The sequence below is a fragment of the Hylobates moloch genome, unplaced genomic scaffold, assembly GCF_009828535.3.
Source record: "Hylobates moloch isolate HMO894 unplaced genomic scaffold, HMol_V3 SCAFFOLD_2, whole genome shotgun sequence".
In the NCBI taxonomy this organism is placed as follows: Eukaryota; Metazoa; Chordata; class Mammalia; order Primates; family Hylobatidae; genus Hylobates; species Hylobates moloch.
In genome coordinates, this window is record NW_026652277.1 from 126,003,402 (window position 1) to 126,016,596 (window position 13,195).

Sequence of the window (13,195 nt, forward strand, 5' to 3'; positions counted from 1 at the left end):
TCTGTCTCTTAAAACACACACACACACACACACACAAAACCCCACAAATCATTAAATGATGATACTGTATAAGAAATTAATTAATTATACCAAAATTAGCTGGGCATGGTGGCCCGAGCCTGTAATCCCAGCTACTTGGGAGGCTGAGGCAGGAGAATTGCTTGAACCCAGGAAGTGGAGGTTGCAGTGAGCTGAGATTACACTACTGCACTCCAGCCTGGCAACAGAGCGAGACTCTGTCTCAAAAAAAGAAAAAAATAACAAATTAATTAATTCTGGCTAGAAAATATCTAAACCATGATCCTGGCTAGAACTGACTGCAGTCAATTTTGTTTGGCATCATCTTCAGTGTTGGCACTGGTTTGCTGACCAACCCTGAACCACCATGAACCTGCTGCCCACTAGTTTATCAGCACCAACTTTCTTTCCTTTATGTGGGTATTCAAAAGAGTTTACATAGAAGGTTTCGAGTGAGAAAATAAACTTCAAAAGTTGAAAAACCTTGTGCCTGGCCTTAATATTATCAGTGGGATGACAACACAAAGCTACAATTTCTATGTAAAACTGGGCCTCTAGGAGGAAAGAATGGTATCTAATATTTCATTCACCACCCAAGAATAGGGTTATGCATTAAGATCTTATTATTTGATGAATGTGCAGTGTTATATTTAATGACTATTTCCTCAGTCGTTTACTACTGGCTTCCTAAATGAATGTTTTTTCCATAGCCTCATGATATTTTTTAGGGTTTGAGACAGGGTTCTACTCTGTCACACAGGCTGGAGTGCAGTGGTGTGATCTTGGCTCACTGTAACCTCCGCCTCCAGGGTTCAAGTGATGCTCCCACCTCAGGTTCCTGAGTAGCTGGGACTACAGGGGCACACCACCACAGCTGGCTAATTTTTGTATTTCTAGTAGAGACAGGGTTTTGCCATGTTGGTCAGGCTGGTCTTGAACTCCTGACCTCAAGTGATCCACCCACCTCAGACTCCCAAAGTGCTGGAATTACAGTAGTGAGCCACCATGCCCGGCCTCATGTTTTGATAATAGATTCTCCAAGTGCCTTTTGATTTCCATTATTTCAATGTCACATGAGCAAACTCTAGAGACATAAAATTGGCAAACCTTTTCTTAAAGGGCAAGATAGTAAACATACCGTTTCTACTACTCAATTCTGCCCTTATAGAGTAAAAGTGGTCTTAGATAATATGGGAAGAAATGGGTATGCTGTGTTCCAATAAAACTTTATTTATAAAAAAAGGTAAGCCCACAGTTTGCCAACCCCTGCTCTATCTAAACTCCTCAGTGTCCTAAGAATGTCCTCAGTTATATACCATGGGGGAATCTTTGGGTGTAAATTTAAGACAAGACCTGGTGATATACACATACATGCCTAGCTGACAAGATTTTTCTCTACTTGTTTACACTTGAAGATAACCAGTAAAGTCAAGACAAGAGAGGGGTGAGATACCAAGACCAGACACAAGGAGGGGCTTTGAGACTCCTCTGTTTCTCAATATGGATGAGACTTATACAACAGAGAAGTTCATGCCACAAGGGCAGGACTAGAAAAAACAAAAAGCAAACAAGCTACAGGTGGCAGGTGCTAAAATAACTTTAGGAAAGCCAAAAGAAATGCTCCATCAGTGATAAAATCAAAGTTTACAGAACAAATAATTATCAAATGACCATACCAATACTGCTGGACACAGAGTAACTTTACAAAATTATTTTAAGTAATTCTCTGCTTCTCTGCTAAGAGATTAAGTGATTCTCTGCTAAGAGACACTGGCTTCATTTATTTTGGTGGCTCAAATTATATACTCCATCATTCAATGTCAGCAACTACAATGGTGGTCCTAAGTAAAACCAATATAGTTTTAAGCAGCCTTGGAAGGAAAAAAAAAAAAAGGTTAATCAACTATTTTTAGAATCTCTAGCCCAATCTCAAGGTATACCCCTATCAGATATGCTATGTCTTCATGCTTGCCTTTTTTCTCAACTTAACAAAATTAATTATCTTGAAAGAATCAAAACTTACTCACTTAAGACTTCCAAACTAATGAAAGCACAATTTTTTTCTTGCAAATCAAATGAACTTACTCTAAACTGAAATTCCAGGCATTAGCAAAAAAAGGAAATAAGAGGTGATCACAGTGTAGCTTAAAGCCATATTCTAGAAGGGGCAACCACAACCATTTGTTAATGTGGCAAAGCAAAGAACAGTGTCTACTCTTCCCTTCTTCACATGGCCACCTGGTTAAATTTCCCAGCTTCTTTTGTAGCTAAGTATGGCAATGGGGCAGAAACAGAAATAATACAACTTCCTGGTTGTGTCCTTCGAGGGCAGAAATAAACCTTCCCTTTGGCTAGAAAGTGAATATGATGTTAGAAGCTGATAGTCAAGCCACAGTACTAACCCTGGACTGTACCTGAAACCTCTCTATGTGGAGAAAAAAACCAAAAAAAAAAAACAAACAAAAAATTATCTTCTTTATCTGAGAACAGCCCAAACTCTATACTACTTGATACAAACTTTCTGGCAAGCTATAGCAAACGTCACATTTTACTAACACATTCCAAATTCCTAGGTTGTCAGTTAAATGTTTCTTTAAAGAAGTAGTGGTCAGGCGCGGTAGCTCACGCCTGCATTTTGGGAGGCTGAAGTGGGCAGATCACTTGAGGCCAGGAGTTTGAGACCCGCCTGGGCAACATGGTGAAACCCCATCTTTACTAAAAATACAAAAATTAGCCAGGCACGGCAGTGCACAACCTGTATACTCCCAGCTACTTGGGAGGCTGAAGCACGAGAATTGCTTGAACCAGGGAGGCAGAGGATGAAGTAAGCTGAGACTGTACCATTGCACTCCAGCCTGGGCAACAGAGTGAGACTCTGTCTCAAAAAAAAGAAAGAAAGAAAACAAAAAAACAAAAAACAAAGTAGAACTTTGGTTGAAAGCTTTGTCTTTTAACTACAGAATCAAAACAGTAAACTGCAGTTGCAGTTTCCTGTGCTGGGTCTAAGGAAGGGATGACAGGCACCACGTCCAGCTTCCTGACAGGCACCTACGGCAAGAAGCCCCCAACAAGAAACAGGCCAAGGAGATGTATGAGGAAGACAAGGATTTCAAGCAGAAACAAAAAGAGGAGCAGAAAAAACTTGAGGAGCTAAAAGCAAAGGCCACAGGGAAGGGTTCCCTGGATAGGTGGAATTAAGAAATCTGGCAAAAGTCTATGGCCATTGTATCCTGAATGCACCCAATTGCTCATCTGATCTCAGAAGCCAAGCAGGGTTGGGCCTCGTTAGTACTTAGAAGAGAGAAATCTGGAAAACAAGAACAAAAACCAAAAACAAACCACTGTGCCCGAGGCAATGATGACCTTTGATCCCATTCCTATTTAAATATCTGTATTTCCTACTATAAAATCTTCTGCTTCCACTCTAGGAAGCAAAAGATGAAATGTCTTGGAGCCTGATGCACATTTAAGAATAAACTTTTTCTCTCTTTTTTTTTTTTTTCGCACAGTCTCGCTGCCACCCGGGATGGAATGTAGTGGTGCAATCTCGACTGAACGCAACCTCTGCCTCCAAGGTTCAAGTAATCTTTGTGCCTCAGCCCCGTGAGTAGCTGGGATTATAGGCATGCACCACCACACTGGCTAATTTTTGTATTTTAGTAGATACAGGGTTTTGCCGTGTCGGTCAGGCTGGTCTTGAACTCCTGATCTCGAGGGATCCACCCGCCTCAGCCTCCCAAAGTGCTAGGATTACAGGCATGAGCCACCACACCTAGCCCTAAGAATAAACTTCTGGAAAAAAGAAAATAGCAGTTCCAAGATTTTCTTGGACACCATCTTTCTTATCTGATGTTCAAGAAATTGCTGGCTCTGTTTACATGAAAGCAGCATAACATGGTACAAACATCAAAGTATCTAATAATAACAGTCTACTACTTTTTGGAAGGGGTGAGATAAGAATGATGATGAAGGTCAGCAGGAGAGGAAAATGTCTATTACATGTGATCACCAGGATAGCTCAAAGCATTTTTTTAGATTTTTCCCCTTTACAGGCATAAAGTGACAATATTTATAAATATTCCTTTTTTGAGGCATGTTTGATGGCATGCAACAGTAATCCCAGGTACTTGGCTGAGGTAGGAGGCCCACTTGAGCCCAGGAGTTCAAGACCAGCCAGGACAACACAGCCAGACCCTGTCTCCAAAAACTTCCTTTCTTAAATGAATACATATGTCTTTTTTTTTTTTTTTTTTTTTTTTTAACTTCTGGCTTACTTTCATGATTATTATACAGGGATATAGACATGGATGATGCAAGACAAGGGCAAAAAGATCTGGCTTGACTGAATGTAGTGTGTTATCTCCCCTTCCTCCCCAAAACTTAAGCTGTAGAGATTGGTATGCTTTCAATTAATACCTAAATGCCTCCCCTCCAAAAAGTTTTCTATCTTTGACAAATGTCGCTGGTTTTCCTCTCTGTTGCCAAGATCTGCTATTCATTTCATGTTTTACTATTTTAGAATCTATTTTTTTTAACCCCATCAAAGCTACCAACCATTGTGGTTCTATGTATATTTCTCCTCCTTCTCTACTGTCTCAGTGAGACAGACAGCATGATAAGCAGCAGGAGAAATCCTTGCTGCATATAAGTGCCCTTACTGGGATGCTTTTTAAACCACCACTGCCAGCTGGGCTTGGTGGCTCATGCCTGTAATTCCAGCACTTTGGGAGGCCGAGGTGGGCAGATCACGAGGTCAGGAGATGGAGATCATCCTGGCTAACACGGTGAGACATCATCTCTACTGAAAATATAAAAAAAATTAGCCGGGCGTGGTGGTGCGTGCCTGTAGTCCCAGCTACTCGGGAGGCTAAGGGAGGAGAATGGCGTGAACCCAGGAGGTGGAACTTGCAGTGAGCCGAGATCACGCCACCTCACTCCAGCCTGGGTGACAGAGCGAGATTCCGTCTCAAAGAAAAAAAAAAAAAAAACCGCCACTGCCCAAACCCCACCCCACCCCAGTAAAAGAGAACCTGAATGGTTTCAAAGGCTCCTCAGGTGATAAGAATTTTCTGTGAAGGCTCTGGGTAACCATGGTGAAACCTTGTCCGAGACAAGCCCGGGCAACATGGAGAAACCCTGTCTCTGCAAATACAAAAAAAATTAGCCAGGCATAGTGGCGTGCTCCTGTGGCCCCAATTACTCAGGAGGCAAAGGTGGGAGAGTTGCCTGAGCCCAGGAGGTCGAGGCTGCAATGAGCCGAGATTGCACCACCATGCACTCTAGCTTGGGCAACAGAGTGAGACCCTGTCTCAAAAAAAAGTACAGGCTCTGAAGGTCAGAAAATGTAGGTTCAAATCCCAGTTTTACCATTTAATAGCTGTGACCTTGGGGAAGTTAACTTTCCTAAACTTCATTTATTTTTAAGTGTCCACTATGTGCCAAGCAGTGTTGGATATTGAGTAAGGGTGATTATGACAGTCTCTGTCCTCTAAGAGCTTATAATGGGTGACATAGGAACTTACAGGAAGCCAAAGACAAGCAAACAGATTTAATCCTAACAAGGCTACTAGGGCACACAGGAAGGAAATCTGGTCCAGAGTCAAGGGATCAGCAAAATCTTTAAAAAGGGGACATTAAGGCTGAGTCCTGCAGGATAAGTGATAGTAGCCAGATGAGGCTGTTAAAGGAAGCCTGTTCTTAACAGAGGAGGAAGCGTGTGCAAAAGGCCTGGATACAAAAGAACTCAGCTTAATTGGGAGATACTTCTTCAGGACTGGAGTTAAAATGAGGAAAGGACAAGAGATGAGGATCAGTTGATCAGCTTCTACAGGAATATTATCTACTCTGCTTGGTTATCTCAAGATTAAATTTTATAGATACAGCACAGTGCCTTGCACATAATAGATACTCAAATGATGCATACCTTAATAGAACAGAATCCCTAAAAACTCAATATAACAGGGCTACTTTAAAATTGCCACTGTCTTCTCCCCCACTCTCCATTCTCTTAAGTGATGGATTAGATAAGGACAGAATCTTCACTGCTAATAGCATGCTTCTCCTTGATGGAGATCCTGGAAAAGTCAGCCATAGCTGGCAGCAACTTGTGTAACAGACAACATCTCATTGGCCAATTGATAGAGCTACATAGATTCTGCAGATGTCCTTTGGCATCAAAATGCCCTAAATTTTTTTCTTTTCTTTTTTTAGAGGCAGGGTCTCACTGTGTCACCCAGGCTAGAGTGCGGTGGTGTGATCGTGGCTCAATGCAGCGTTGACCTCCTCCTGGGCTCAAGAAATCCTCCCACTTCAGCCTCCCACATAGCTGGGACTACAGGCACACACCACCACGCCTGGCTAATTTTTAAATTTTTGGAGGGACAGGGTCTCACTGCGTTGCCCAGGCTGTTTGGCAATGCCTGAGCTCAAGTAGTCCTCCCACCTTGGCCTCCCAAAGTGCTGGGATTACATACAGGAGCCACCGTGCCCGACCCCCCGATTCTTTAAAATACTATTAATATTTTAGCCCTTCAATAATACATGTTTATAATTCCTAAAAATAAGTCTAAGATTTTAAAATTTATTTCTCAGCTTCCAATCTGGATACTGACTCCTAATTTAAGATTAGATGACTGACCCAGAGGAAAAAACATATATAAGTTTAGAACGGCAAGCACTGTCAAGATAAGATGCTACATTTAGTTAGCATCTTGTCAAAATTGTTATCAGCCAACGTTATTATTCAGCTTTATGCTTTAATAAAGCTCAACTTTAAAAGATTATTTGGAGCCTGGCGTGGTGGCTCATATCTATAATCCTAGCAGTTTTGGAAGCTGAGGTGGGAGTATCACTTGAGCCCAGGAGTTCAAGAGCAGCCTGGGCAACATAGTGAGATCTCGTCTCTACAAATAATTTAAAAATTAGCTGGGCATGGTGGTATGTGCCTGTGGTCCCAGTTCAGCTACTAGAGAGGCTGAGGTTGGGGGATCACTTGAGCCTTGGGAGGTCAAGGCTTCAGTGAGCTGTGACTGCACCACTGCACTCTAGGCTGAGAGACAGAGGGAGACCCTGTCTCGAAAAAATAAATAAATACATACACAAAGTTTACTTGGTTAAGTGCCAAATAAGATAGCTTCTTTTTATACCATGCTTGCTTAATGAAGGTATACTTCCATGACAAGCAGGTTTCTTGATAAGAAAATCTAACAATTTTAGTAACTCAACTACATATTAACACACAGAAAATGTAGTTGATCACTGACGTTTAATTTAGAAAATGTCTATCTTTAGAAAGGAGCTAAATTTTGCCTGCTTATTATGTGCCAGGCACTGTGCTAGAAAGATTCATGTGCCTTATCCCATTTAGTCCTAAGAGGTAGGTACTATTATTAGCACACCTATTTCACAGAGGGGAAGTGGAGCTTTGATTTTGTACCTTACCCAGCTAGGAAATGTTAAATCTATTCTTTGAACTGAGGACTATGTCAGAGCTCAAGAAAGATTCTAATTCCATTCCTGTTCACAACAGTGGTCTCCAGGTAAAATAGATCTTGATTAATTTAAAAATCTCCAGAATATTAAAGTTATATTACAGCACAAACTTCATAAACAGTGACTGAATTTTACTTTCAGCCTTCTCTTTAATATGCCTAAATAATTCTAGACCTTGAACTTTCCTAAACCTTTAATCATTTATGGTGCTCTCTGCTGTACCTACCCATTAGAACAATTTTTAAAAACATAACACTGTGTAATTATTTTCAAAAGCCCAGAGATACTAATCAAGTGATCCTAATAGTCTTAAACACTATCCTCAAACCAAAAGATAAATGGAGATTGGGAAACTTGCATTCTAAGTGCCACCATCCAGATAAAATTGCCCTGTGAATTAGAGTAATTTCAATCAGATCCTGTAAAACTGAAAATTTTTCTCAAGACCAGAATGAGACAGTAACTGTAAGATAGTTTAAAAGCCCAAATTCTGGAACATAAAATGGTTTTCCATACAGCAAATTCAATAGCAAAAGGTAGTCAGTAGGGGTTAGGGAGAGCAGCAACAGTTTAGAGAATAATAAATAAAATTGCAGGGCTGGGTGAGGTGGCTCATGCCTGTAATTCCAACACTTTGGGAGGCTGAGAGAGGGAGGGTCACTTGAGGCCAGGAGTTCAAGACCATCATAGGCAACAGAGCAAGTCTCATCTGACAAAAAATTAAAAATTAGCCAGGCATAGTAGCACCCTGTAGTCCTAGCTACTTGGGAGGCTGAGGCGGGGGGAACACTTGAGTCCTGGAGTTTGAGAATGCAGTGAGCCACGATCATGCCACTGTGTTCCAGCCTGGGCTACAGAACGAGACTCTTACCTCAAGAAAAAAAAAAAAAATTACAAAATATTAAACTATTCATGTCATAGCCACTCTGCCTTAATGCAAGACTATAATTACTCTAAAAAATAATATGCTGCTCAAATAAGGCCTAATTTCCTTACTATATGGTGTCCTTAGTTTTAAGCTAACACATTACATACTAAAAGAAATCCAGGCCGGGCATGGTGGCTTAAGCCTGTAATCTCAGCACTTTGGGAGGCCAAGGCAGGCGGACCATGAGGTCAAGGGATTGAGACCATCCTGGTCAACATGGTGAAACCCCGTCTCTACTAAAAATACAAAAATTAGCTGGGTGTGGTGGTGCGTGCCTGTAGTCCCAGGTACTTGGGCAGCTGAGGCAGGAGAATCGCTTGAACTTGGGAGGCAGAGGTTGCAGTGAGCCGAGATCGCGCCACTGCACTCCAGCCTGGCGACAGAGCAAGGCTCCATCTCAAAAAAAAAAAAAGAAAGAAAGAAAGAAATCCAAGGGCATTTCATGCATTAAAAACTCAATTAGGTCTTCACATAGCCACCGGCATTTATGACTGTTAACAGCTATTAACACCCAGTGAGTTGGTTTATACAAAAATACAAACCAAAGTAAGTGTATAATTTGTTAGTTCCCTGACTCATTAATCATTCTTTAAAAAGATTATTTTCAGGCCGGGCGAGGTGGCTCATGCCTGTAATCCCAGCACTTTGGGAGGCCAAGGCAGGTGGATCACGAGGTCAGGAGTTCAAGACCGGCCTGACCAACACGGTGAAACCCCATCTCTACTAAAAATACAAAAATTAGCCAGGCGTAGTGGCGCATGCCTGTAATCCCAGCTACTCAGGAGGCTGAGGCAGGAGAATCACTTGAACCTGGGAGGTGGAGGTTGCTGTGAGCCAAAATAGCGCCACTGCACTGTCACTCCAGCCTGGGGGACAGAGCAAGACTCCATCTCAAAAAAAAAAATTTTTCTTTAACATGCAAATGACTATACCAAAACCCTTTTTTTTCTCTCTCTCCTGAGATAAGGTCTCATTCTGTTATGCGGGCTTGAGTAGAGTGGCCTAACCATAGCTCTCTGCGGCCTTAACCTCCTGGGCTCAAGTGATCCTCCCACCTCAGCCTCTGGAGTAGCTGAGACCTCAGGCATGTGCGCCACCACGCCCAGCTAATTTCTTTTTTTGTAGGGAAGGGGTTTCAACGTGTTGCCCAGGCTGGTCTCAAACTTCTGAGCTCAAGGGATCCACCCGCCTCAGCCTCCCAAAGTGCTGGGACTAGAGGCGTGGGCCACTGTGCCAGGCCCAAAAACCCTTTTTAAGTGTCACATCAGCTATTTGCTAAGGTATTAGGTGTATTAAAAAAAAAAGGATTAAATTATTATACTAGAATCCATTTAATATAATGCACTCAGCAAGATAAACTCAAAGTAAGCGGAGGAAGTGTAGGCAGGAGATTCCAATCCAATTTTGTGACAGGAAGTACCTGCTATGGAAGTCTAGAAACAAAAATACCAAGTTCTGTTTTAGCACAAGAAAGAAAAAAAAAAAGAAAATACTAGTGAATAGGGCAAAAGAGGAAGTTCTTTTTAGTGAACCATCTGTCATGTATTACAAACAATTAGAAAAACATTTACTTTTCCACTAGGTTTTTGTGTGAATGTAGTTCCCCAGGTGTACTGGAGCCTGGATTTTGCAGTTTCCCTATGACAACATAGCCTATGATTCAATTTTTATTTATTTATTTAGAGAAGGGATTTTGCTTTTGTTGCCCAGGCTGGAGTGCAATGGCCCGATCTAGGCTCACTGCAAACTCTGCCTCCCCGGTTCAAGAGATTCTCCCGCCTCAGCCTCCCGAGTAGCTGGGATTACAGGCATGCGCCACCACACCCAGCTAATTTTGTATTTCTAGTAGAGATGGGGTTTCTCCATGCTGGCCAGGCTGGTGTCGAACTCCTGACCTCGGTGATCCGCCCACCTCGGCCTCCCAAAGTGCTGGGATTACAGGCATGAACCACCGCACCTGGCCTATGATTCACATTTTACACATCCATAAGAAGACAACAGTGGCTTGAAACATTAAACTATTCGTTTCATATCTTAAAGTTTGATTAACTTTTAAAAATCAATGCTAACTACATAAGAATAATTTTTTAAAAATACTTAAGTTTCACAACAATGTGAATATACTACTGAGCTGTACACTTAAAAATAGTTAGGATGGTAAATTTTATGTTTTGTGTTTTTCACGACACAAAGCGCATAAGTTAATGAGAAATTTTTTCATTTAAATGTTAATAGTAGCTTGTCATATAAATTTTGATTAAAGGAAAAATCGCTTTACACTTAATTTTTAATAATTTGCTGTCATCTTTAAATTAATGTAATTAATTTTTAAAGATGCTTCCATACATGGGCAAATTCTTTAACCCTGAACTATAGAGTGAAAGTGAAGCACTATTTTCAATTAACATCTTCCAAATCATCTGAATTATTGCCAACAAATACTAGTTATGAAATTAGGTGTATTTTATTTCTGTTGATTTCTTTATTCAGTTAAGTGCAAATCTCGAATTAAGACAGCAAGATCCCTAAATAGTCTTTTCTTAAAGCAACTGTAGTTTTGGATTATGAGGTAGGTGACACCACACCTCAGCCTTTAGCAGGGCGGTGGCCCAAAATGCTGAAGTCAACCATGTCCAATCACCCTTCTGGTCTGGCTCAGCCCTATCAAAAATTGTCAGGCTTCTGTAAACTTTCATTAAGTCCCGTTCAGAAGACTGCACAACCCAGGTTACTTTAGCAGCTCGGGAAGGGCCTGGAGCAGCCGGGTTGGCTTGCTACCTCTGGGAAGTCTCCAGGAAGAGAAAACTGGGAAAAGGCTTTAACTTTGCGCAAGCCCCTTTTCTCTGTCAACATCTCGTTCCCTTCCCAGTGAAGGGATGTGTTCTCGAAAGATCTACCCCTTTCCAACTCAAATGTCACTCCCAGATCAGCTGCTGGAGGGGCAAGCGGCGCTCAACCCACGCCCTCCTCTTCGAGCACCTTCTCCAAGTGCCAGCGCGCCGGGCTCGCTCTGCAGCCCCCAACACCAGCCCTACAGGAAGAGGAGCCCTTGCTCACGACCCCGGCCCGCCTCTGCAAGGGGGCTCCCGGCCTGGGAGGCTGTGGCTGCCCGCGGGGGTCCACTCCTGGGCCGAGTAGGGGGTGCCCAGAGCCAGCGGGAGGGGTTTCTTGGGAGAGGGGAAAGACGGCCTCACCTTGACCCTGATTTCGTAAGTGGTGAAGCGGCCCCGGCCGACCCCCACGGTCTGCGGGTTGCTCACATCGATCTCGAGGAAGTTGCTGGGGGGTCCGTAGGCGTCATTCAGGTTCTGCGGCTTGGTGATCAGCCGCCGGGTGTCAGCCACGGTCTCCGCCATTTCGCTGTAGCTGCTGCCGCCGCCGCGGGCTCCCTCCGCCCCCTCCGCGTTCAGCCGACGCCGCCGCTGCTGCCCGCCGTGGGGACACGGGGCTCGCGCGCCGCGGTCGCGAAGCGAACGAGCACGTAGAGCGGGCGTTCACCCCGCACGCGAAGCTCCTCCCCGCGTCCCTCAAGCTTCCGCCTCCAAGCCCAGGGGAGAAACAGCTGACTAGCTGGAACGCCGCGCCCGGGTCCCGGGAGGCCTGGCCGAGGCTGGGGAGGGGCACTGCGGCCTGGGGTGTGAGGAGAAGCGGTGTCATGGGACTCGCGGTCGCAAACAGGTTCCGGCCGGACTACAGCGCCCACAATGCACCGCGAGCGCGCCGCCGCGGGGCTGCGGCCGAGGTGGCGAGGACCCAGACGCCCAGAACTGGCGCTTCCTGTCTCTCTGCGCCAGCCTCGGCCTGCGGCGGGGCAGAGCGCCGGAAACGGCCTTAGCGGCTTTGGGAATTGCGGGCGACAGTTAAACGGAGAGATCTTAGAGATTTGCCCGCAAATCGAAACAAAACTGCACCTACTAACTCTGTGCCAACCTGCGCACTGTCTCACTGTGAACCCCTGAAAATGCCTTTCTGGAGAGGGTTAAGCAAATGCCTGAGATGATTTTGCCATAAACCCCAGCGTTCCACCAGACACACGTCTGGATTGATAGGTTGAAACCAGTAAAGTGGAGGAGTGAAATAAAAACTAAAGCCCTAGTTAAATCCTAGCATTATGGTCAAACCGATTTTGGAGACAGGTCGGCCCGCTAAAATAAAGTAACAGTAGACCGGCTGCAAGCTGCTTTGGGTGTCCACTTTCATTTCTCACGAAGTCCTGATAAGTTTTTTTTTGAAAAATATTAAACGTACCTCTACAGGACTGGAAATGCAACTCACATGAGCCTTTTTAAGAAACGGGGAGGAAGGCCGGGCACGGTGGATTATGCCTGTAATCCCAGCACTTTGGGAGGCCGAGGCGGGCGGATCACGAGGTCAGAAGTTCGAGACTAGCCTTGCCCACATGGTGAAACCCTATCTCTACTTAAAAATGCAAAATTAGCTGAGCGTGGTGGTGCGCGCCTGTAATCCCAGCTACTCTGGAGGCTGAGGCAGGAGAATCGCTTGAACCCAGGAGTCAGAGGTTGCAGTGAGCCGAGATCACGCCATTGCATTCCAGCCTGGGCAATAGAGTGAGACTTCGTCTCAAAAAAATGAAAGAAACGGGAAGAAAACCCAATTAATTAGGTCCTAGTTCATCTCTCATGGTCCAAAGGGAAATGCAGATTTTAAATGTTGAGATACGATACATTTCTATCTCTGCCCGGAGAGTTATCCCTCTTAATGGTATGGTCTTACAACTATTTCTGCATTTTTTAATAT

At 43.8% G+C, this 13,195-nt stretch overlaps 1 protein-coding gene across 3 annotated transcripts in view; it reads right to left on the reverse strand.

Moving 5' to 3' along the window:
* The window catches only part of SNX3 (sorting nexin 3), a 50,020-nt gene extending 37,909 nt beyond the window's left edge, over positions 1–12,111 (reverse strand). The window contains exon 1 of one of the 3 annotated variants that reach the window (XR_009212450.1): positions 11,632–12,111. Coding sequence is in view for 2 of the 3 variants with exons in the window: in XM_032156069.2 (XP_032011960.1) it covers positions 11,632–11,793 (162 nt within the window). In the remaining variant the exon portion in view is untranslated. The remainder of the gene's footprint in view (positions 1–11,631) is intronic. The other 2 variants (XM_032156069.2, XM_032156066.2) reach the window with 2 other exon arrangements.
* Positions 12,112–13,195: the final 1,084 nt, after the last annotated feature.